At 41.1% G+C, this 24,268-nt stretch overlaps 1 protein-coding gene across 9 annotated transcripts; it reads left to right on the top strand.

Annotated features, from left to right (window-relative positions):
* The first annotated feature begins 2 nt into the window (after positions 1–2).
* RNMT (RNA guanine-7 methyltransferase) lies at positions 3–23,452 on the top strand. 9 transcript variants are annotated; one of them, XR_012630015.1, is made up of 12 exons: positions 3–80; positions 1,698–1,974; positions 4,746–4,878; positions 6,353–6,475; positions 7,710–7,825; positions 8,060–8,161; positions 10,625–10,806; positions 12,410–12,574; positions 13,691–13,824; positions 16,155–16,256; positions 19,679–19,712; positions 21,609–21,755. XR_012630015.1 is itself a non-coding variant. In XM_074877700.1 (12 exons), the coding sequence occupies exons 2-12, from the start codon at positions 1,714–1,716 to the stop codon at positions 21,644–21,646; spliced, it is 1,374 nt and encodes a 457-aa protein (XP_074733801.1). In that variant the 5' UTR covers positions 3–80; positions 1,698–1,713; the 3' UTR covers positions 21,647–23,452. The 9 variants fall into 9 exon arrangements, 6 of the variants coding, with proteins under 6 accessions (XP_074733801.1, XP_074733850.1, XP_074733836.1 ...); XM_074877700.1 differs by having other exon boundaries at positions 13,707–13,824; positions 21,609–23,452; XM_074877716.1 differs by lacking the exon at positions 3–80 and adding an exon at positions 315–752 and having other exon boundaries at positions 13,707–13,824; positions 21,609–23,452.
* The last annotated feature ends 816 nt before the right edge of the window (positions 23,453–24,268 follow it).

Below are 24,268 nucleotides of genomic sequence, written 5' to 3'. Positions count from 1 at the left end.
CCGGACGTGACGCCGACGTTCCTGCCGCCGCGCTGCGGGGGCGTCACTTCCGCAAACAGGATGGCGGAGCGCTGGGCTGGGTGAGCGCCGCGATCCCTCCCGGGCGGCCCGGCGGTGCGGGACCTGGGGCGCGGAGCCGGCGCGGGGCGAGCCCCGCCGCGCGCGGGAGGCGGGCCCGGGCCCTCGGCGCGGGGGGGGACAGGCGGGCGGTGCGCGCGGGGGCCCGCGCTGCGCCATCGCCGTCGCCAATCGGCTGCGGCCTTGCCGGGACTCCGGGGTGGCGCCGCGGCGGCGCGCGCTTTGCCCGTTTGTGGCGGTTGGGCCGCGCCTCGGCGGGGTCCTGGCTCCCTCGGAAACCGCCCCGAGCGGCGGCCTGCCCGCGGGAGCGCCCCGCCGCAGGGTCCGTGCTTGCCGCCGTCGGGGCGCCCTCCCTCTCTCCCGGCGGAGCTTCCTCCCTCTGCTTGGCCCCCCGTGACGCAGCTAAAAGCCTGCGGGGCCTCGGCCGTTAACGGGGTGGCGCCACAGCCTCTGTCGCGGCTTTGCGCGTCCGACTTCGTGGGCCGGTAGCGCAGTCCGGTCCCGACCCGTCCCCCGTTCCCCTGGTGTTGTGAGCTCTCCGGCTTTTTTCCGGAGGTGCTGCCCGCCCCCTGGGCACTTGGTTGCCGTCACTGGTTATGAAATCCTGATCGTTTCGAAGTTTAGGCCTTAAAAGCATCTGGCAAACTGCTTGGAGCAGCTGGGTGAAGATGAAGGTTGGGCTTCTTTGCAGGCATGAGTTAGGTGCTGCACCGTAGTGGAAAAATTATTTCCAGGAGTCATACATGGAGGCCATCTGTTTTAAGGAAAGCTGTTCTGGGGTGGTCCACTTAATGAATGTGTTTGGGCCCTCTTTAGGAAACTTAAGCCTGGATACAGTGGAGTGTGTGTGTGTTTTTTGTTAGACTGAAACAGGCCACTGTTTTAGAAAAGGAGTTGCCAAATTATCCTCTCCTTTGCCTTACTAAAAAGTAGGTGCCCTGCTTCCTGATCATGGTATAAAGAAAGCTGGGATGTGCTGCAGACTAGATGAGCTTTGTAGCAGTGATTTGCAGTCCTACAGACTGCATAGGTGTTTGTGAAGTGGAGATATGGACATGCAGTTACAGCTGAAGATTTCTAGTATTAGTGAAGCTTGAGACATAGTGGACATTCTTGGCAAACTTGAAAATCCACAACTGATATGAAAATTTGCTCTTAAAAACCACCTTGATTTTTTGTTTGAGGACATCCATTTGAAAATTTACTGGATTAGGTAATGAATTTACTAATTTAAGGGACTCTGTCAGCTTGTGTTTCTAAGCATAAAGTGATTTGTAGGTTAGTTTTTATGGGGAGGGGAAAAGGGAGATTACAGGCTCAAAAATAGTAACATATTGCAGTTGAATCAGTAAAGATAGCTAAGAAAGACTAAAGATGAAAAGTAAAAATTTATCTTAATTTGATCTTGCTATAATGAGAGTACTTTGAAACTCCACGTATTTTATGGTGCTAGCTTAAATAACTAGTCAAATTTGAAGTCTATATGTTGTCCAGGGCAAAGGCATGTTATTTTTTTATAATGCCAGTACTATGATTGAAAGTCATGGCTGTAACTGCAAGTAAGTGAAATTCAACACAAAAAATAGTTGATGGTTTTTGGTTTTTTTTCCCCTCTATAGATTTCCCTTCTGATCAATGGACAAGGATACTAACCTGTCAAAAATGGCTGATTTAACCAAGACAGAAGAACAGGAAGTAGAGAAGAGTTTGGATGAAGAAGTGGAGAAAACACCTCGTAGTTTAGAGGCAGATTCAGGTATCGGTTGGGAAGGCAATAGTTCAACTTCAGGTACAGTGCACTCCACTGAAAATGAAAAAGAAGTTGGTAGTGGCAGTCAGGACGGCAGAGCAAAAAGGAAGAATTTAGATCCTGAAGATGAACCTCCTAAGGAAGTAGTGAGTATCATTTATTTTGAGCTATGTTCAAATCCTTGTTTCACAGCCTTACCTCAAGAAAAGATTGAAAATATTTGTGCTAAACACATGTGAACCAGCATGAAACACCAAATGTCAAAGTTTATGGGTAGCTTCCTTGGAAAATAACAGGTGCAGAAGTTATGTTGGGTTTAATGGAAGAGAAAGAAGGCTGGTAATTAGAATGTTAAGAAAACTGATCTCAGCACATGCGTAGTCTAATTCTAAGACTATTGCACCATTGGCTGTGTGGTAGCAATCTGGTAGTGTAGTGTAGGGTTTACTGGCATTAGTCCAAGACCTGTATCTTGAATTCATGTTTTGTGTGTTAGCCTGTGTGTTAGTTATCTTGCTTGGGAGGTTCTTCCCGAAGATAATTTTGTTCTTTAATTTCCTCAATAAGATATTGTATAATTTAGAAAACTCTACAAACTACATCCTCTGTGATATAATTTCAGTATGATTTATTAGCAAAGTGAGGTACTGAAAAGTTTACAGGTGCTTTTATTTTTTTAAAGACTGCAAGAGTAGCAGAAAATACTTGTCCTTTTATACTTGTCCTTTTAACTGAGAGGGTGAAAAGGGTAATGTTTTCTATGATGCTGTCCTTTATTATGTATGAACTTGTAGAAAGTGATGCTGTAACATCCAGTCTAATTTTGAGCTTTTGGAATATTTAAGTATAATTTGAAAATGTCTTTGACCTAATGTTTTGTTTCCCTGTTCAGAATTTTATTAACCCTTTCATCTTTTTAATAAGGTAGTTCTGTGATAAGGTTTAGGTGGACAAGAAGTACATTGTTCTTGCGTAGCTTAAGGGTGTAAAGAGGTGATTGCAGAGCAGGCAGCTGCCGCCATCTAGATGTTATTGCCGATGGCTGTTGGCAACTGCGCTTGCAGCAGCTGAGATGTGTTAATGGATTGTATGAATATGTCCCCCACACTTGTCAAAGTCAGCTGCTCTAGCTTACGTCACCTTCAGTAGCCGTTCAGGGAGCCATCTGTGCTTACCCTAAAAAAGACTAGAAATGGTCAAAATATTTGTTAGTATCAGTCAGCTGAGTGTGGTAATAAACAGATGATGGGGTCGTAGAGATTCCAGACAAGTATGTCTGTGTTCCTTCTGAAGGTTACTAAAATTGTGTGAAACACAGAAGAATTCATGTCGTATATTATAGTCAGTCAAACCTTTTCCCTTGAGAAACTGATATTTGAGTAATAAGATACCGGGATGTTGACTTTTGTAGTCAACTGTTGGGAATGCTTTTAATTGCTGTGTGAATTCGTACTGGCTGGGGCTTTCTAGCATGTTTGTGGGTTTTAACAGAGAATCCTTCATTCTAGTTTGTACTGTTATTTCAAACACTTTTGTGCCTCACAGAATTTGTGTTGGTTCTCCATGTTCTGTTACTTTGTATTTTATTTATAATTTATTTTCATTTTATGTATATAATTGAAGATTATTTTCAAGTTGAAGAAGTGTTAGCATAATATCAGGATGTAGACTGCTTTTTTGCGTCACATGGGACAGAAATCTCATGGAGTATTTACAGTTAAGGCTAAACCAGACATTTCTGCAGCTAACTGGTTAAGCACTAGATGGGATATGTTGTCATTACTCTCCTTCCCTTACCATGGTCTGTTTAAAGCTCTGGCAGTGGGATCATCCACTTAGGGCTTTATGAGACATCAGCTAGTTGGCAGTTTGGTTAAATTGGTGTCAGGGTTTAAACCTGGCTGGCAGCCAAACACCATGCAGCTGCTCATTCACCCTCCCTGGCCCCAGGGGATGGGGGATGAGAGTGGAGGGGTAAAGGGAGACTCGTAGATTGAAATAAAAAGAGTTAAATAATTGTAATGAAATAAAAGAGTAACAATAATAGAAAGTACAAATGGGTAATGCACAGTGCGATTGCTCGCCACCTGCCGACTGATAGCCAGCCTGTTCCCGGCTAGTGATCCCGAAATATCAAGATCCTGCAAATGCAATCCTGGAAGTGAGAGCGAGCCCCCTCCTTCCTTGCTGCCCCTCCTTTATATATTGAGCATGACATTACATGATAAGGAATATTTCATTGGCTAATTTGGGTCTGGTGCTCGGGTCTGCTCCATCCCAGCTTCTTGTACACCTGTGCATGGGCAGGACATGGGGAGTTGGAGAGTCCTTGATCTCTTAGCAACAACTGAAGACATCGGTGTATTATCAGCATTCTTCTCATACCAAATCACATACTGAATCCAAAACACAGCACTATTCTAGCTACTAAGAAGAAAAATCAACTCTGTCCCAGCCGAAACCAGGACAATTGGCAGTTATACACTTCTGTTAGATGTAAACACTGAATTTCTGAAATGGGATTTTTGAAGAAGCTTAAAGTTCCTTGAAGAAACATCCTCTTCAATCCTAGGCTTAAGGGGAATTAAACTGATTCTTTGAGAATGGTGAGAGTATTAGAGAACTGAAAGTTAGATATTTCTGTGAAGGAAAGATGCTGGGCATCATCCATTGGAAACTGCTTGGACCAATTGAAAAAGGGATTAAATTTTGAAGGGAGTTGTCTCTGTGATAATTCAAGTACTGACATCAGTATCAGGTCAGACATGGGATTTTTATATATCTAATGATGGTGCTCTTCATAGTATTACTTGTTTACTTTCTTAAATCCTTAAAGTGAACACATGTCTTTTGATTAAATGAAAAGTAATAAAAAGAATTCCCTGCTTGAGTCTATTCCTTCCCTCGTTTCTTACAGCGTGAGATAGGCCACGGCCAAGCTGTAGCTGCGCATTATAATGAACTTCAAGAAGTTGGATTGGAAAAACGTAGCCAGTCTCGCATATTCTACCTCCGAAACTTTAATAATTGGACAAAGAGCGTCCTCATTGGTAAGCTTCTTTAATTGGCCGCTTAACTTTAATGAAATGTAACCAATTTTTGTTTCAAAATGTAACTTTTTCTGCTTTCTGATGTTGATTATGGCACTTTGTCTTTTCAAACATAATAAGATTTTTCAAGTGCAATAAAATATATTTTTATTTTCAATTTATGACATAGTGTTTTATATTGTTGGAGTACGAAACACATACTAAAGTTCTAAGGATCAACTGACTTGAAAACTAGGAAAAGTTCATACTGGAAACTTCTTCTTTATATTTTTAAAGAGAAAGGTACAGCTTTAAATCATAAAGAATCAATCTGTTCTTGTTAGATTGAGCTGTTCTTGTTGTTTAAATCTATCTCAAATAATTTCTTAGCCGTTTTCCCAAAGTCTGTCCTCAGGTCTCAATTCCTGCAATTCTGCAGGAAACTCGAACACATAAGTATTTTCTGTATTACCCATAGTCAACGGTTTAAAAAATGAAAAACTAGAGAATGTAGTTCTTTAAGAATCAGCAGCTTTTTATAAAAGGCAAAGTCTGCTGTCCCAAAAATTAATTCCAAAGTGAGGGAACAAAACCATCAGATATCTGCAAACAAAGGAAAGAATTATCGGCACAGCACCACAGATTCATTCATCTATGCCAGGAGATGTTGGCACCATTTGTCTTAGCATGCTGCTTTTTGTCGTGTTGTATCAGAGCAGTCAGAAGCAATATTTAGGTTTAAAGCCGTTCCTGAAGCCTGTGTTGAAGCCTTTCAGTCATCATGAATTTCAGTAGTGGGGCATTATAGCACTTGCATCGAAACATATTTCATGTCTCTTACAGTGAAGAAAAGTTCCTAGCGTGCTGATAGGTTTTGCATAATATGCCAACATCAGTCAGAGCAGAGATAATCCAGACAGAGTAGAGAGAGAAAATGAAACTGGTATATGTAGGATAAAAAGACATCAAACAAGTAGCTGATGTTGTTTCAAGGCCTAGGAGAGCGAGTGGAAAACGTTATGCTTTTTTGTAACTTGACCACAAGGAAATGTTGTGGCTGATGCATATAATTGGTTTTTACTTTTCTGCAAAAGGCTTTCCCATACTTTCAAATAACATCTGCCTTCATTATAATGGTAATGAAAGGGAGCTCTGTTTCACTACTCATGCACAGGGTGGTTGTTTAGCAATGTGCAGTTTTGCCTTTGTCTGCCAGGGAAACAGTTCAGAGCTCCAGTCACATTACATGCAAAGCACATTAAGCACAGAAAATATTCATTATCTTCTCCACAGCTTTAAAAGTTTGTGGTTCCTTTCATCATTAGTGGTTTCTAGAAAGAGAGATTTAAGTCTGTAATGTTAAGAAGACTTACAGGCAAAGTAAGTTCTGAGGTGTTTTAAAATTCTCCAACACTTTTGGTCCTTTAGGCTTCTCTATAGAATACAAATGAATCGCAGAGACATGCATACGTGTTCTCTCTTTCTGTTTTTCTAGGTGAATTTATAGACCGGGTGCGACGGAAAAAGAATGATATAACTGTTTTGGATCTAGGATGTGGCAAAGGCGGAGACTTACTGAAATGGAAAAAAGGCAGAATTAAAAAACTTGTCTGTACTGGTAAGAAGACAGTAACTTTCCAGGGAAAGTACAGCAGTGTTTTATGGGAAAACCAAGCACGTCTTCAGTCTTTCATTATTTCCATTTTTTAGTAAGCCCAAGAATGCAATGATACACCTTCTGTCAAAAAGTCGTATTTTGTCTTTTAACCTGAAGACATCAACTTGATTGCCAGCATAAATATAAGAACCATTGATTTTCTGTGTAATTAGCTTTCAGTTCAACTCATAAATAAAAACTAGTATCACTAAAGAAACACACAATTCGCACAGATTGTCTTAGGCAAAATGTAGCACTGGGAAAAAGACTGACATTTTGTATTTTATGTCTTTTCTCCCCCATCTAATCTCTTGTAGTAATTTTAACTGTTCTGAAAACACACAGAGAAGAGTTGCATTTAAAAAGCAAATAAACCCCACAATGTTGTGACAAAAAATGGTATTGGGTGTTATGATCAACTAAAGATTTTCAGACTCAGAAAGGGGAGAGCTGAAAGCTGATTAAAAAAAATATTTAAATAGTTTGCTTAGATGTTGTACTGAAATACCATCTTCCCTTTTCCCAAAAAGCTTCCCAAGGGTAATCAGAGGAAATATGACTTAACTTCAACTTTAATTAGATAGTAAAATTTTATAAAATTCCTTTAATGGGAATTATTCTGGGTATTCTAAAGTTCTTATGCAAATTTGTGGCATACTGTTAGTTTTAAAATTTGTGCAAACTTATTCAGTGAAACTCGATAATTGAAAATTTGAAAAAATTTCCTGTGATACAATATATCAGTATATATCAGCAATAGTTGCATTTTAACATCTTGTATATTTGTAAGATGATGAAGAACTTTCAGTACTGTTTGAGAAACCCTGGAAGCTGAACTGTTTTAGCTAATGCATACTAGACACTTAATGCTGACAGCACTTAGTATCAATCACCTAGTATCCATCACTTGAAATTTTGGAGGCTTGCTTTGCACTTTTGAGGATGGGAGCTTCCTAAAATCTTCAGATTACAACTTTTGTTTTGAAGTAAAGACTGAAAATGGCAGAGCTATAATCCCAGACACTTCCTGCAAATTAGATTCCTTTTCTACAAATTGGCACTAAAAGTGTTCCCCTGAAGATCAGCTTTTATTCCTGCCATAATGGATCTGCTGTGTTCCAGTATTCATTTCAGTTCTCTTGTCTGGGGAGCAGTTTACACACTTCTTTTTTTAAATTTCTCTCTCCATATGTAGATATTGCTGACATTTCTGTGCAACAGTGCAAGCAGCGATATGAAGACATGAAAGCCCGATGTCGTTATAATGAACATATTTTTGATGCAGAATTTATACAAGCAGATAGTACCAAGGTACAGTTCCTATGCTTTGTAATTTTTTTGAGATTTAACGTTCTTTTGTTAAGCAAGTAGAGGAGTGATTGTAGTGCTGTAATACTTTGGGCATGTATATTTTTAAGATCAGATTGTTGTACTGTCGGGAGAATCAGCTGTACGGGTTACTGAAAAGTTGTGTAAGACGTAGTTAAGTGTGTTTTGTTACTGATTTACAGTGTAGCATTCTTGAAGTCTGAATGTCTTTTTCAGATAATCTGGTGCTTTCAGTTTCTTTCACTTGACAAGGCGAAAGGAGTGACTACTTACCTCTGGAGTTCTGGGAGCCAGCATGGGATGCTGGAAACTGTCTTGGTGAATGTGGTTTTTATGCTGGAATGAATAAGGAATGTTTTCTGTTTTGACTTGAACATTTTGCTTATCCCAGTATTTTTTTTTTCTAGCAGCATTTTAATTACTATAACACATATCTTCAAAACTTGTGTGATAGAACAGTGTTGAATTTAAGGTAATGAATTAATTTGGTAAGAGATGAATCCCCTTGCATTCTAGCTGGTCCTCAGAGATTAGAGGTTAGAGGGGCGGTTGGACTTATCTCTTCATAGGTATGCCAATTATAGCTGTAACTATAGGTCTGACCTGGATGCATGAACAGCCTGTTTGCTGTAGGTCCGGTTGCATTCAAGAGAAGCAGTCAGGTTCACGAATAGTACGGTTTATTCTTATGCAACATCTACAGATTCCTTGAGATTGCTTGTGATAAATGCACAAACTGCAGGTTGCCTATATAGCACTACACGCAAAAACCCGATTGCAATCATGCACGCTTAATTCCCAGGTAATCACTTGGTGTAGCCTAGGGCCCAAATCTTACCAAAAGGCCTCCTTTCTGGGGGGGGCGGCGGGGGGAAGGAGCACAAGCCCATCGATCTGTCCCTCTGATTTGGTATCGGATTATCGTCCCTCCAAGTTAGATACAAACTCGGGATAGTATTTATCATAGTATGTATGTGTGAGTGGGTGGGACTGTGGTCAAGCCATTGTTTCTTGAGTAATGACATGGCACATTCCTTGGTGCAAGGTGTGGGCTGGTTTTGCGGGAAAAGAGGAAGAATGAGAGATAAAGTCCACAGAGTACTGCAAAACAGTCCTTGAGAGAAGGGGAAGAGCAGGAAATAAATCTGCATAGTCATGTCAAATGTTCCTTGAGAAAAGTGGAAGAACAGGACTGTGTGGCCTCCACCTCGCTTTGCATTCCTCCTTGGTGCCACAGTAACACAAATCGCTGAATCTCCATCCTGTCCTGTGTTTGTTCTGGGCACCATGTGTTAAGGAAGTGTGTGTTTTGCAGATTTTTTGCTGTTTTGCTTTTTCCACACTTCCAACAAACAGATTTCTTAGATTGTCTGGAGGCAATAGCGAATATGTTGCTGAGGCTTAGGAGGCAGTCTTATAACCAGCACTGCTTTTGCTTCCTAGAAATGCAGGCTGAGAGTGCCCTGCTGATGCAGGCTGAGGGACAGAGCCTACCTTGTTCCAGCATATCTGTGGAAAGGCTGAACCTGTTCTCAGCCTTGCAGGAAGAGTTGTTCACTTGAATTCTTGGTTGCCTCTCCTTCTGAAGAATACAATCTGTTGCAGGTTCCAGGTCATCTCACTTGTCTCAAAATTACAGTCAGGGGAGAGAGGAGAGAACCTTGGCCGGGAAAGGAAAGGATATTTTCATGGTGCTGTTACAGCTCAGTCTTACATGCACATGTATTTTCTGTTGCACACTCTGTTCTGTCTGTCCATGTGCACAAAATTTCATCTCCCTGACTTTGTATCTCTTATCATCTGTGTTGCATGTAGTGTAAAATCTCATTCTCACAGCTTCTCTAATTCTGCCCATCTCTGTTTCTCAGTTTCCTCTCTCTCTTTCTCAAAATGTGGAGGGGGACTAAATGAACAGATAAAATTGCTATGGGTATGTGAAGTGTCCATTTTTGTCTTGCCACATACAGAATGTTGACAGTATATCACATGAACTGGGAGAGTCTGGGAGTGAGCAGTTAGATGGGAAATCTGGGAGGGAACAGAAGATTGGGTAGAACTGTTAAGTATGAAAGATTTTAAGTACAGAATACATAGCATGGGCCTTGGGGAGAACTTGTGTGCTCCTGGGTTATTTGTGGTGGCTACTAGTATTGGATAAAATCAAGAAGAGTTAGAGAACTGCTGAGTTACAAGGTCAAACTGGTAAGCTTTAACCTGACAAATTTCGAGGGCGCCAGGTTCTACATGTACGCACATGTGTGAGAATACAGACAAGGACAACTTGGTAGGCAATGCAAATTGCCATATTTAAAACAACCCCTCCTCCTCTCAGTTATATGTTTAATGGATCAGTTCTCATTACAGAGACTTAGTAAACTGAAAATTAATTTTTAATAATAATTGTTTCCAGCTAAACAGTGGCCGGTTGTAAACCTCAGCAGTAAAGTATCTCTGGAAACTATTAGGTAACTAACCTTGTGTTTTGGCCTTTCAGGTGTAGTGGTGTTACCTGACAACATGAAAAGAATTTAAGGACATGATAACTTTGTGTGTGTATTCCTGTTGTTCTCAAATGCTGTGTACAGTTTTCCGTGTAGCAGAGGACTTTTTCTTACTCTTACCTTTTTTGTCTTGTTCTTTTTGAACTTGTGAAGGAATGGGGACTGAAAGGAGAAATTTCAAAGCATTATGGGAGTAGTGTATTTGTTGGAAGATTTAAGTGAATCATGCTTGTTTCTGTAGCTTTTTTTACAATTTTTTTTTCTTTTTAATCTATTTCAGGATCTCTTGTGTTCCAAATATAATGATCCAGATATGCGCTTTGACATTTGCAGCTGTCAGTTTGTTTACCATTACTCATTTGAGACATATGAGCAGGCTGACATGATGCTTAAAAATGCTTGTGGGAACCTCTCTCCTGGAGGGTATTTCATTGGCACAACTCCAAATAGCTTTGAACTTGTGTAAGTACTTTTATATTCTATTAGTTTTTGTTGTGGTTTGAGCCCAGAGGGTGACTGAGCACCATGCAGCCACTTGCTCACTCCTTCCCCCTCAGGAATGGGAAGGAGAAAAAACAAAAGGTTCAGGAATCAAGAAAAGGACAGGGAGGGATGACTTACCCAACATGGTCATGGGCAAAAGACAGACTTGGCTGGGGAAGAAAAAAAGAACATCAGTTTAAACACCACCACCACTTAATTTTCCAATCAGAGTAGACAGTGAGAAGCATTACCACATCTTAAGAACACCTTCCTCCACCCCTCCCTTCTTCCCAGGCTCAGCTTTGCTCCTGATTCCTCTACCTTCTCCCAGCAGGTGGTGCAGGGGGGCAGGGACTGGTGGTTGCAGTCAGTCCCACCATTTATTCCTCCTCAAGGATGGGGGGGCACTCCTCACGTTCTTCCCCTGCTCAAGAGCAGGGTCCCTCTCACAGGAGACATCTTCCTTGAACTTTCTCTGACGTGAGTCCTTCCCACAGGCTGCAGCTCTTCATGAACTGCTCCCATGTGGGTCCCTCTGCATTGGAGTCCTCCCAGTGCTGAACTACAACAGCAGGGGCTTCTTTCCTCGGAGTCCTGGCCTTCTTTGGGCACAGCCGCCTGCTCCAGTGTGGGGTCCTCCACGGGCTGCAAATGGGCATCTGCTCCACCGTGGACCTCCATGGGCTGTAGCGGCACAGCCTGTCCTCTCACCATGGGCTGCAGGGGGGTCTCTGCTCTGGTGCACTTCTCCCTCCCCCTCCTTTCTTCCACTGACCTTGGTGTTTGCATAAGTGTATTCCTCACAACTCCTCCTCCTCTCTGGTTCCCCTTCTTAAATATGTTACCACGGAGGCACTGCCACCATCACTAATGGGCTCGGCCTTGGCCAGAGGCGGGTCTGACTTGGAGCCGGGGGAGCTTTGAGAAGCTTCTCACAGGGGGTCACTGCTGTAGCCCCCTCCCCCACTACCAAAACCCCCACCACACACACAAACCCAACACAGTCTTTCAAAAGTCTGTGAAGCATTGTTAAGTGATAGTAATTTTTACAGTGCTCTGATATATTTGTGCAAACAAAAGCAAGTTTTTTGTAACAATTTTTGATTCTAGTCAGGAAAATCTCACTCATGAACTTGACTCAGACTGGCAAGTCTGTACTAATCCTTGTCTCTTGCACACATGGCTCTTCTTATATAGAGTGTAGATCTTCATGCATCAACCCTCTGTAGTGACTTAAATAGTGGCAAAATGGCCACAGCCTAGGAAATAACCATCAAGATTTTGCTGTGGTTGTTCCAAGAAGCCTGTCTTGTCCATGTAGACTATGTCTGGGCTAAAGGTTAATTTTCTAGGTTCATTTTGTCCTTGGTATGTTGCGTAGGAATGATAAGCTGTTAAAACCTAGTATGCTGCTTCATTTCATTGTTTCACTGCCGTATTAGATAAGGGAGGTGGGAGACTACAGAGATCACTGAATGCTGTAATACTGGGAGGAACACTTTCAGGCCTCTTATGCATATTTTTCTCTGCCTGTTAAATTAAAAACTGGTCAATTATTGTTTGTTTTTATCTCATTTTATAGAAAACGACTTGAAGCTTCAGAAACAAATTCATTTGGGAATGAGGTGTACAGTGTAAAGTTTGAAAAGAAGGGAGAATATCCTTTGTTTGGCTGCAAATATGATTTCCACTTGGAAGAAGTGGTTGATGTCCCTGAGTTCTTGGTTTACTTTCCATTACTGGAAGAGTAAGTTAAATTTTGAATGAAAGATGTGAAACATAATAAGCATTTGTTTAGTTTGTGTGTCATTGCATAATTCTTGCAGAAGATTCTATTTTGGGTTTCTTACTGTATTTTTCAGTTCTTCATTTTTTTTGTTGTTGCTCCAAATGCAGAGATTTCTTGCATTTCTATCTACAACTGTAATCTGTCCGTTGCACTCAGTTGAAGGTGCTCTGGTCAGAAGCTGTGAAGACCTAAACTAGATCTCACATGAGAATGTATGTATCTGATATGTTGGATCTGTCAGCAAACCTTTAGTTCTGTCAGCTTTTTCTTCTTTAATCTTAAATTTTGGGGGGGTTTCAGTCCACCTTCCTTTAGTGCTTCAGCAAGCCTTATATATCATCTTCATCGTGGTGCCTCTTTCTTGTCTTCTCTGACTTTCTTTGGATGTTTGTAGGATTTTTCCTATGACTTCTTTTTTCTTCCTCTAAATCTTCATCTGTGAGCATACATTTTGCTGTTACCTCTGTGTGCATTCAGATTTGCCTTTCCCAGCCTGTCACCTGAGGTACAGACAAATGATTCCATGTTGGGGTTTTTCCTGCCATTCAAGCTTAGTGTGGTTGTTAAACAATACTAAACTTTCCCTTCAGACCTGTGTATTTTCGCACATTTCATTTGTAGTTCTCTATGAAACTGTCATCTGTCACTGACACCTGTAACTTCAGTGTTGTATGACCACTGTGTCTACATATAATTGAGATGTAAGGCACTAAATCTAGTAGAAAAAGGTCCTCTAAATATATCCATAATACCTGACATGATAGGGTGATGATACTGCACAGAAAACAGCATAGTCTATCTGGAAGTTCAAATGGAACTTACTTCTCTGTGTTGGGAGAAGATGTTTTCTATTAAAATGTTTGTAAATTCCTTCTGTGTAGATTACTATTGTCTTAATTTTTAAAAAGTACAGTTTGTGGTGGTAGTGCCGTTTTTTTCATCTAAATGTCTTTACTAAAAAACCTGAATTCTAGACAGAGTGTAATCCTAGTGAATACCATAAGATGTCACTGTGGCTTAAAATTGTTCCTTTGAAAATAAAACTACAATAATTTTGTGGCTTCCCTAATTAAGCTTATTATTTTGTAAGAATGGCGAAGAAGCATGGTATGAAATTAGTCTACAAAATGACATTTCGGGAATTCTATGAAGAAAAAATCAAGAACGAGGAGCATAAAATGCTGTTAAGGAGAATGCAGGCCTTGGAGGTAAATATAGAGTTGTTTCATTTAAGTAGCATTTTACATCTTGTTAATTATTTGTGCAATAAGTGAAATTCCTGTTGTGAACATTGTGCAATTAATTAAGGGCTGCCATTAGAAGAACTAAACTCCTGAGGTGGAAAGCGTGACTGTGGTGTGTTGACCTTGACTGACTGCCAGACGCCACCAGCCTGCTCTCTCATTCCCTTTTCCCAGCAGGATGGGGGGAAATAAGAAAGAAGCTTGTGGGTTAAGATAAGGACAGGGAGATTGCTTAGCCATTACTGTCATGGGCAAACCAGACTAAACTTGGAGAAGATTAATTTAATTTACTACCAAAAAAAAAGAGTAGGATGGTGAGAAACAAAGACAAATCTAAAACTACCTTCACCCTATCCACTGCTTGTTCCCAGGCTCAACTTCACTCCTTCACTCCTGACCTTTCTACCTCCTCTCCCCACCCTGCCCCTGCAGCACAGGGGGATGGGAAATGGGGGTTGTGGTCAGTCTGTAACACTTTGTCTCTGCCTCTCCTTCCTCCTCACACTTTTCCTCTGCTCCAGCATGGTTCCCTCCAATGGCATACAGTCTTTCACAAACTACTCTGGTGTGTATTCTTTCCATGGGATACAGTCCTTCAGGAACAGACTGCTCCAGCGTGGGTTGATTCTTCACGGGATTGCAGCTCCTGCCAGAAAACTTGCTCCTGGTTTGGCTCCTCTCCACAGGCCACAGAGGAGCTTGGTCCTATGTGGGCTCTCCACAGGCTGCAGCTTCCTTCGGGGCATGTCTACCTGCTCTGACGTGGGGTCCTCCATGGGCTGCAGGTGGATTCTGCTCCACTGTTAACCTCCATGGGCTGCAGGGGCACAGCCTGTCCCACCATGGTGCACCAGCGGCTGCAGGGGAGTCTGTTCTCTGGTGCCTGGAGCACCTCCTCTCCCTCATCCTCCTCTGGTTTTGGTCTCTGCAGGATAGTTTTCCTCTCTCACAGCTGTTGTGCAAGTTTTTTGTGCTTTCTTACATACACTTTCCTAGAGGCGTCCCCACTCATGGCTGAGGGGCTCAGGTCTGCCCCACAGTGGCTCTGTTGGAGCTGGTGGAACCAGCTGTGTCTGGCATGGGACAGCTTCTGCCTGTCCTCACAGAGACGAGCTCTGGAATCCCCTGCTGCCATCACTTGGGCACCAGCATCCAATAGAGTGATTCAGTTTTGTAGACAAAATTTTAATTTTGAGGCAAGCTTTCATTTTTATTAAGTAGTAAGCAGAAGCATAAGAATCACGCCTGGTATCAGACAGTGGTAACTGTAATGCATTTCTTCCTCAGCAGAAAGAGACTGAAAGCTGGATCTTTGTGCAAGGAATATTGATTGAAAAGACAGAAAGTAATCTTTGTAGAAGTAAAAGGACAGGCTGTGTTTGTAGAAGAAAATGGTACTTAACTGTAACTGAGCCTGTGTTTTTGCCCAATGTTTTTGGTTTTTTTATCCTCAGGCTGTTATCCTGGATGACTGCAGCAGCTTCAGAGCTTTTCAATGCCATCTCTGAGGCTTGGGTTTTACTCACAGTTGTCTGCTTCCCTCCTCCTGCAAGCAGTAGAATTTTTCAGCATAAAACTATCAAGTCAAGTATCTGGTGACTTATTAAACTGAATCACATGGGCTGCAAGTGGACTTGACTGTCCTTGTTGACTCTAAAAGTGGCAGTGCTTTGTATGGGCTCATATTGCCAGTAACATGGTAACACAGCCTTTGACATACCAGCTTTGTTCTTAGAAAAGTGAGAGTTGTCTTAAATTAGTGGCCACCTATGGTTGAGGACTGCATTGTTAAGTACAGACCATTATGCAGTAACTGGGATCATTAATAAGTATATATTAGCTTTGAAGAATCAGTTGTATCCTTCATTACAGATCCTCTGTTATTGAACCGTTTTAAGCATTCTGCTTGAAATCTTACAGTTGCTCATTTCTTAGCATCTCTTAAGCAAAAGTACTGGTTTGTTCAGTTGCTGTTCTAAAAGAGGGTATATCTTAGTAATACTCATAATGAGCTGTACATGGAGGATAGTTTTTATAGTTATTCTGTTTCCCCTGTTTTGGAGACCTAAGGATAAAAGTTAATTTGTAAATCCTGCATGTCAGATTTTCTGGGAAGTAGAGAATATCAGACCTGATCTTGTAGGTGCTGTAGAGGAGAGATCTAAATTTAAGATCCCCTTAATAATTACTGATGTCTGTTCTGGGCTATCTTGTGACAAACCCTTGACTGACGTAATTAATGTATCTTACTATGCAATTAATTATTTTTTCTTATTTTTTTCTATGTTCTCCAGCCCTATTCTACATTTGGTGATTCCAGGCTTGTTTCTGATAAACCTGATGATTATGAGCATGCAAAAGAGTTCATCAAAGATGGCAAGGCAAAGTTACCTTTGGTAAGTTCCTTCTTGGTTCACTAGAGCAAATGGTGTCTAAAATTGAGGTCCTGGTCTTCTGGCCGTGTGGTGCCTTTTTTATTTCAACTGTAATGAAACTAATATGAATGTCTCTGTGCATGTGAAAAATCATAGAGCTGGAGGGCTGAGGAGTTCATCTAATCTATACCCGATTGTTGTGGTTTGAGGCCAGAGGAGCACCACCAGCCTGCTGGCTTATCCCTTCCCCCTCAGGAATGGGAAGGAGAAAAAACAAAAGGCTCAGGAATCAAGAAAAGGATGGGGAGGGATGACTCACCCATTATGGTCAGGCAAAAGACAGACTTGTTAGGGGAAGAAAAAGAACATCAATTTAATTCAAACACTAACAGCAACAATGCTTAACAGACAGAGTAGGACAGTGAGAAGGTTACCACATCTTAGAAACACCTTCCCCTCACCCCTCTCTTCTTCCTGGGCTCAGCTTTGCTTCCAATTTCTCTACCTCCTTCCCGTGAGCGGCGCAGGGGGGCAGGGAATGGAGGGTGTGGTCAGTCTGCCGCTCCTTCCTCCTCAAGGGGAGGACTCACATTCTTCCCCTGCTCCAGTGTGGTGTACCTCTCACTGGAGACAGTCCTCCACGAACTTTCTCTGACCTGAGTCCTTCCCACAGGATGCATTCTTCCCAAGATGCTTCAGTGTGGGTCCCTCCCACACACCGCAGTCCTGCCAGAGATGAATTGCTCCAGCACAGGCTGCCCTCAGTCCCAGCCTTCTTCAGGCGCAGCCACCTGGTCCGGTGTGGGGCCCTCCACAGGCTGCAGGTGGGCATCTGCTCCACCGTGGACCTCCATGGGCTGCAGGGGCACAGCTTGCCCTCTCATCATGGGCTGCAGGGGGTCTCTGCAACAGGACACCTCCCCACCCCTTCTTTCTTCCACTGACCTTGATGTTCACATAAGTGTCCTCCTCACAACTCTGACGCCTTCTCTCAGGTTCCCCTTCTTAAATATGTTACCACTGTTGCTAATTGGCTCAGCCTTGGCCAGAGGTGGGTCTGACTTGGGGGAGCTTTGAGAAGCTTCTCACAGGGGCTGCCGCTGTAGCCCTCCCCCACCACTACCAAAACCTGACCACACGCACAAACCCAGCACGCCCATACTCAAAGAATCGAATTCAGTTAATTTGGTAGCTTTTAAGAAATTTGTAAGAATGCAAAAGGGAAAAGATATTTTGCCATCTTCCTTGGCAGCTGTTCTACCACAACTCTTCTTAATTTGAAGCTTTGGTTTTCTTCCTTTAATCCTCTGACAGGAGAGTTGGAAAGTTTCTTCATAATACTGTATGTATTTGAAATCTTAAACACTGTTTTTCTCTTGTCTTTTTGGGTGAAGAAGATCCAGCTCCCTTCTCAGCCGATTTTATTTAAGTTCTGTAAATGCTATTTTTTAAAATCTGCTGTGCCTTCCTTTTTTTTTTCTTAGCAAAGTTTCTAGAAGTAGACTATTCCTATGTGCATAAAACTAAATCCATGTATTTCTGCCCTTGATTTTATTAAGTATGATATTCTGTTCACATTCTGTAATGAAAAGAAACTTCTGTTGTGATGATAGTAATCTTACCTTGTATAAAACTTAGTCTGCTATCCTGTCACATGTTTTTCTGCATTTGACCTGGTTTGACAGCTTGATTTATGACTTCAGAAATAGAAGAATACTGAACAATCTTTAGTGGGGGTCATATTAGATTTTAGATCAGTGGTCCAATTATATATGTTTTTTTCTGCTTCTAGTCTTGTCTTCTAATGCACATTACATTTCTGAGCTTGCTGTATTTCTCATGTTTTTTATAAAGTGTTTTTCTTTCTTGCATTGTCCTAGCAGAACATGATGATGTTGGAGTTGTCTGCAGCTGGTTCCCTCACAGCCTTTCATTCTTCTGTATTGGTCTGAGAGTTGGGTGCATGATGGACAGGAGCCTGCACAGCTCCTGTTCCAGGGAAGCGAGCAGGCGGACAGGCAATGTCTGCTGCCATTTTTCCCCAGGAACTGCTGCCATTTGGCTGTTGCCTCTCCATCTGTAGCCAGGCTAACTATTCAGGGTAGCATATGGCTGTGTGTTTGCTTCTGTCTGTGCATTTAGGGAGTCAGGCTGGACGGAAATCTTGCAAGGCTTGGTTTAACCTAACTATTCATGCTGAATGGTTCCTGATAAGCAGCGTTGGCTCTTTCAGTCTGAACTTTAGGTCTTTTTTTATGTGTTGAGGCTCTTTGACGAGTGACCACCAAAATTGGAGACTAGTTTGAGTAAAGATTATAGTTTTAGTAAAATCATATGCAGTTACCAGTAGATGTCATCCTGTTTCATTGTCATACATATAGCGAAAGGCTGGACAGCTTGAAGTTTTTCCATTTGGATTTTTTTTTAATCATTGATTTATCTACCGTTCATGTTTTAAATTCTTGAAGATGTATTCCTTTTACTGTATATATAAAAATCCTACATCAAGAGGAAAAAGAAACTTACTCTCTGTATTTGAAATGTGAAAATTTTAAAAAGAAAACCACTTCTTTTAAGAAACAAGCTTAAGAACGTGAGAATGGTCAAGTCAGACCAAAGACCTCTTTTGCCAGATGCTGTGTCACCTGGCAAAGAAGAAATCTACTTAAACAAGCCTTTTTTCACTAGCATTTTAAAAGATGAATCATGTGATCAGGGTTGGTCAGTGGGTAGCATACGGGCTAAATCATGTCCATGGACTCACTGGAAGGGGGTGGAGTAGGCAGAGCAGAAAAGCAGCTTCTTGTTGTTATCTTATGCTTCTTAATTGGTAGGGTAAATGTCAGCAGCTTTTTACGTGTGCACTTGCCCTGCTTTCATCTGAAAGGCTGAGCTAGGAGTAGGTTTCCTAGGCTGCAAGGCAGGCTGTTTTTTCACAGTGTGTGAGCTGGATTGGGAGTTAGTCTCTTGCAAACAGGGGTTTTGTGGGCTGCAGGGAGGTGTTAGGTGAAAGCAGGCAGTATTCCCGGAGGAGGGGGCAACACTGTGGTATAGGAGCTCTTTTTGACTTCTGCACAAGTGTTGGGCATCTTGGGCTGGAGAGCAGCCTGAGCCAGGTCAAGTCATGCTGATGTGTGGAAATGGACCCAGCGTGCTCTGCATTGCAGAGGCATCCAGCCCAGCAGACTGTTGGCCCATTCTCCTATACCTGTGTAATCTAGGTGTGTTCCATTATCTGGGCTGTTCCAATTCCCTACTGTCCTGGTTATTTGAGTTATAAGTATCTGTGGTCTACAGTAATGCTCTTCTTGTCCTGAAATAACCATCCAGTGTGGGAGGTTAGAAGTTGGTCTGTGAAAGATTGATTATCCTGAGTTAAATCGGTGTTTTGTTGTTTCCTCATTTTTATTGAAACTGTTTCTGTTTTTTTTGTCCCCTTCTAGGGAACCTTGAGTAAATCTGAATGGGAAGCAACAAGTAAGTGTTGTTTTGAAAACTCGGTATGAACTGAATGACTGCTGTGAAAAGTGTGTAAAATAGCCTGTTGGTTATGGAAGAAAATGCAGATTTTAAATATAATAAGATTTTATTATTTGTGTTATTCAAATGCCTATGTATAGATCATGTAGTGCACACATCTCAAGAAAGTGAGAGAGAAATGCATAAAATAAGTTTAAGTTTTGCTTTGTTTAAGTAGTTTCTAGCACACAGACTTTTGGTCTAAAATAGTTCTGGGAAGCTTTGGATGTGTGAAAAGAGGATGCTAGTGTTAAAGAATTATTTTGCTAGTGTTAGAGGATTAAATACTATATTTCTGTTTGGTACACTTGTGTATTATACTGTCATCAGTCGACTAGAAAACAAACTCCAGGTGGGACATACATTCATCAAAAATAATACAAATCAGTTTTGGGAAGACAGGGACTGAAGCTTTACTCTGCTCGTAGTGATTTATACTTCAGGATGAAGCAATTGAAGCATGGATGGCAAAGAGGTATTTGAATGTTTATAAGGGAGGAGAAAAAAGTCAGTGCCTCAGGCACTGAAAAGAATACACTATTGTTATATATGTTTTGAAATCTTAGGAGCGTGTGCCATGGAAAACTTGACAATTGGGTTTAATAAAACTCACATAAAAGGGACTGAGAATTCTAAGGATAAAAATGGATTTCTGGAGAGATTGTTACTTAAGTCTGTGTGACTACAGCCAACCAACATTTGCATTTTTGCAGACCATTATACTGGTTGTTTTAGTGGTTTAAAAACAAACAAAAAATGCTGTTCAATTCATGAATTAAAAAAATCTTTAGTTAAGCTGTTTGCTTTCTTAAATTATTATCTAGTTTTTAAAGGTATGAATCATATGGTAAACAATTCCAACAATGTAGAAGTATTATGTAGACTATTAAAGGTCTAAAAAGGCCCTCTCAATTAGATTAAAAGTTCAGTGATGACTGTGTTTTCTAAGTAGTCTCTTTTTTTAGCGAGATCTGGAGTACAGAGCTGCTGATAGTTGGGGTGTAAGCACAGTTTGCTCATTACATGGAACTTCACTTTGCTTTATTGCTGATGAATGTACGATAGGCATATCTTGAAAGATTTGCAATGTAGCTATGGCACCTCATCCATTAAAATAAAAGTTGAGTTCAAGTGGAAATCCATAAACGTTTAATTAGACTCATGGTCTCAAGAAACTGGATAACTTATCTGTCTGATATGAAGCGTAAGAAATCTGACACAGCAAGGTATTGATTATATGCCAAGTAAGAGTTTCCCAAGGGTACTGGTGTGGACTGTATGAGTATCCATTTCTAAAATAATACTATTCTGGAGTTAGAAAATGCCATTTAGTGTTTGTAAATATTTCTTCTTTGTCCCATGATCATTTAAAAGAGCAAAATTAGTAATTTTGTACCATGAGTTACTCACTTTTAAATTAAAAAATGAAGTTGATAATTTCACCCCTAATTGTCCATTACAGTGTGTATGAAGGAGTCTTTAAACTTAGTTGCATGTGATTTTTTTTTTTTATGCACCAGTGAATGTTAATTATGTGTAGAACAGCATAGTAATTTATGAATTCCATTCACACTTCAGTAATATTGTTAACTGAACTTAGTGTTGCATTAACTGTATTAGCAGTATTTTAAATATTTTGCTTTTGTGCATTCTTAACTCTATTGTGAAAACATGTCTAAAACCATGCTGGAATTGAGTGCTAGAATTACTTACTGGGAAACAATAGCATTTTTTACAATTTCCGTAATCTGCTAAGAGGTTGTTTGGGCAGAGTATCAACCTGTTTACATTTTGAAAACTTAGTTGAATCACAGAGGAAGCTGAAACTTTACATACTGCCATTTTCTTTTTTAGGTATTTACTTGGTATTTGCATTTGAGAAGCAACTGTGAAACGTCACATACTGGATGCAGCAAGAAGAGATCATATCCATGTGCAAGTTGGAATGGTCAGAAATCCATTGTGGCAACTATTTTTTTATTTTTTATTTTTTAATTATCAGAAGTGTGCAGGACACTACCAAAAACTAGAGCAAGCTCATGATTCTGAGTTACGTTGCCTGTCTGTGACAGATGGACTTGTGTGTGTATATATAAGAAAGATTCTGAACCAGTCTTTTTAAGCATTTGTAAGCAATCTGCATGCTCTCAAAACTCATGTTTGAACTTGACGCAACTTTATGTTAGAATCAAATGTTTTGTTAGTAGAAGTGTGTGATTACAAGCCTGACCCTGCGCTTTCTGAAATTGATGGAAAAATGACTGTTGACTTTGATGGTGCAGAATGAGGGCCTAAATATTGTACTGCAGAGCTCAGCTGATTCATAATGAGATATATTCAGACATACAGGGTATGTCTACATTGCATGCAGAGCTAAGTGGCAAATAATACCTGAGTCAGTTTGAGTACCTCTGTGCTGTGCTCAAGCCTGCAGTGTAAATCTACCTTAGTGGTATTCAAGGTGTAGTTTACATGGTAAAGTCCCATGATGTTCTTGTTTTTCATGCTTGCTGATATGTAGTATCACTTCATGGTGCTTTCAAGATTAAACGAGTTTGTTCTGTACAAAACTGTTCTGAAAGAACTGAATTTCTAAAGTTTTAAATCTCTATGTTGTTTTTCCAAATACAACTATGCGGTAATCAATAACAGCTGCTGAACTTAGTTTACTGAACATTTTCTATTGCATTAAAGACTCTTCCAACTTTTTGGTAGTTCTAATGTCTCCTGAAACTTATTAGACAGATCTTGGGATGTGTTTCTTACTTGTTTCATAGATTTCCAAATGGGCTCGGCAGAAGGATGAGCTGCTGGTGGTGATGGGGACCTTACTGCAGTCCTTAAGATGTTAGGAACATGGTTATGTACTGGATCATGAACTGAAAAGGGAGCCTGTATAACATTTGAGGATACTAGAAATTCACTCTGGCAGGGAGGGCTCTGTATGTGTGTACACACCCTGGTGCATGTGGCTAACAGTCCCCAAATTAGAGCCAAATATTTTGGTTGGGAATATAATCTAATGATATTAATAGGCAGAACTGTGCCTAACTACCATCTTAACTGTCTGTCAGTCTCTTAGAGCTGGCTTGGGGATTTCTGACATGGTGTTTTCTCTGCTTTCCACATGCTTGTAGACACCCAGTACTGAGAGGGCATGGGTACTACTTCCATGTTTTTTCTCTCCCTTCTTGGGGTAACAGTAGCCGTTTCCTGCTGTTGGCTAGTATAGTTTACATAGAGGTGAAGCGATGAAATGTTGATGGTACATGAATATTTTGAAAAGTTATAATAAACCTAGGAAAGAACATTTCTGTTACAGAGTTAAGCGTTCAAATTACTTGAGTTTGTAGTTGTATTGCCTTCCCCCTGTAATTAGGTCATACTCTTTCCTTCATGACTCCTGATTATTTTTTTTTTTTGTTTATTGTATAGGACACCTATAACCTTCACCAAAGCGGTAGAGTCAGTCAGTTCTGCTGCTGAAATTAAGAAAACAAGACTTTCTTGTCTGCTAGAATTAGTAGTCATGAAACTAGCTGAAAAATGCCGACACTTTAGAAGTGCTGAAGTGTTTCACTGAAATTTGTGTGCGTCAAAACTACTTTTGTTAGATTTCTTGTATCAAATTTCACTTGAAAGTACATTGTTATGCTATTTTTGGAAGAAATCAGAATAATAAAAAGAGGGTAAATACAGTGGAGTGTCTTACCTCTTTTACATAAATTTCAGCATATCACAGAATCGCATAATGATTGAGGTTGGAAGGGACCATCTGAAGGTCGTCTGGTTCAACCCCCCTGCTCAAGCATGTTCACCTACAACTGGTTGCCCAGGGCCATGTCCAGGCGGCTTTTGAATATCTCCAGGGGTGGAGACTCCACAACCTCCCTGGGCAACCTCTGCCAGTGCTCAGTCACCCTCACAGTAAAAAAAGTGTTTCCTGATTTTCAGAGGGATCCTCCTGTGTTTCAGTGTGTGCCTGTTGCCTCTGGCCCTGCCACTGGGTGCCACTGAAAAGATTCTGGCTCCATCTTTACACCTTCCCTTCAGGTATTTGTATACACTGATAAGATTACCACCCTGAGCCTTCTCCAGGCTAAACAGCCCCAGCTCTCTCTACCTTTCCTCATATAAGAGATGCTCCAATCCCAGCATCTCATATGAGAAATACTCCAGGATTTTGAACAAGATTGGGCCCAGTATTGACCCATGGGATACACTGCTAGTTAGTGGCCTCCAACTAGACTTCGTGCCACTGATCACCACTCTCTGGGACCAGCTGCTCAGCCAGTTTGCAATCTACCTCACTGTCCATCCAAGACACTGTTAAAAGCCTTCCTGAAGTCAAGGTAGACTATATCCACTGCTATCCCTTCATCTACCAAGGTGGTTACTTATTTTGTCATAGAAGTTTTATCTGGTTGGTCAAAAATTAGTTGCAAAAATGCCTGCATTTTTATGTGCCTGAAAATCGTTTCCAGGATCTGTTGCTCCATCACCTCATCAAGGTG

Source organism: Strix uralensis, chromosome 1 (genome assembly GCF_047716275.1).
Source record: "Strix uralensis isolate ZFMK-TIS-50842 chromosome 1, bStrUra1, whole genome shotgun sequence".
Taxonomy (NCBI): Eukaryota; Metazoa; Chordata; class Aves; order Strigiformes; family Strigidae; genus Strix; species Strix uralensis.
Note: the sequence above shows the minus strand (reverse complement) of the source record. Positions and strands in the feature narration are given on the sequence as shown.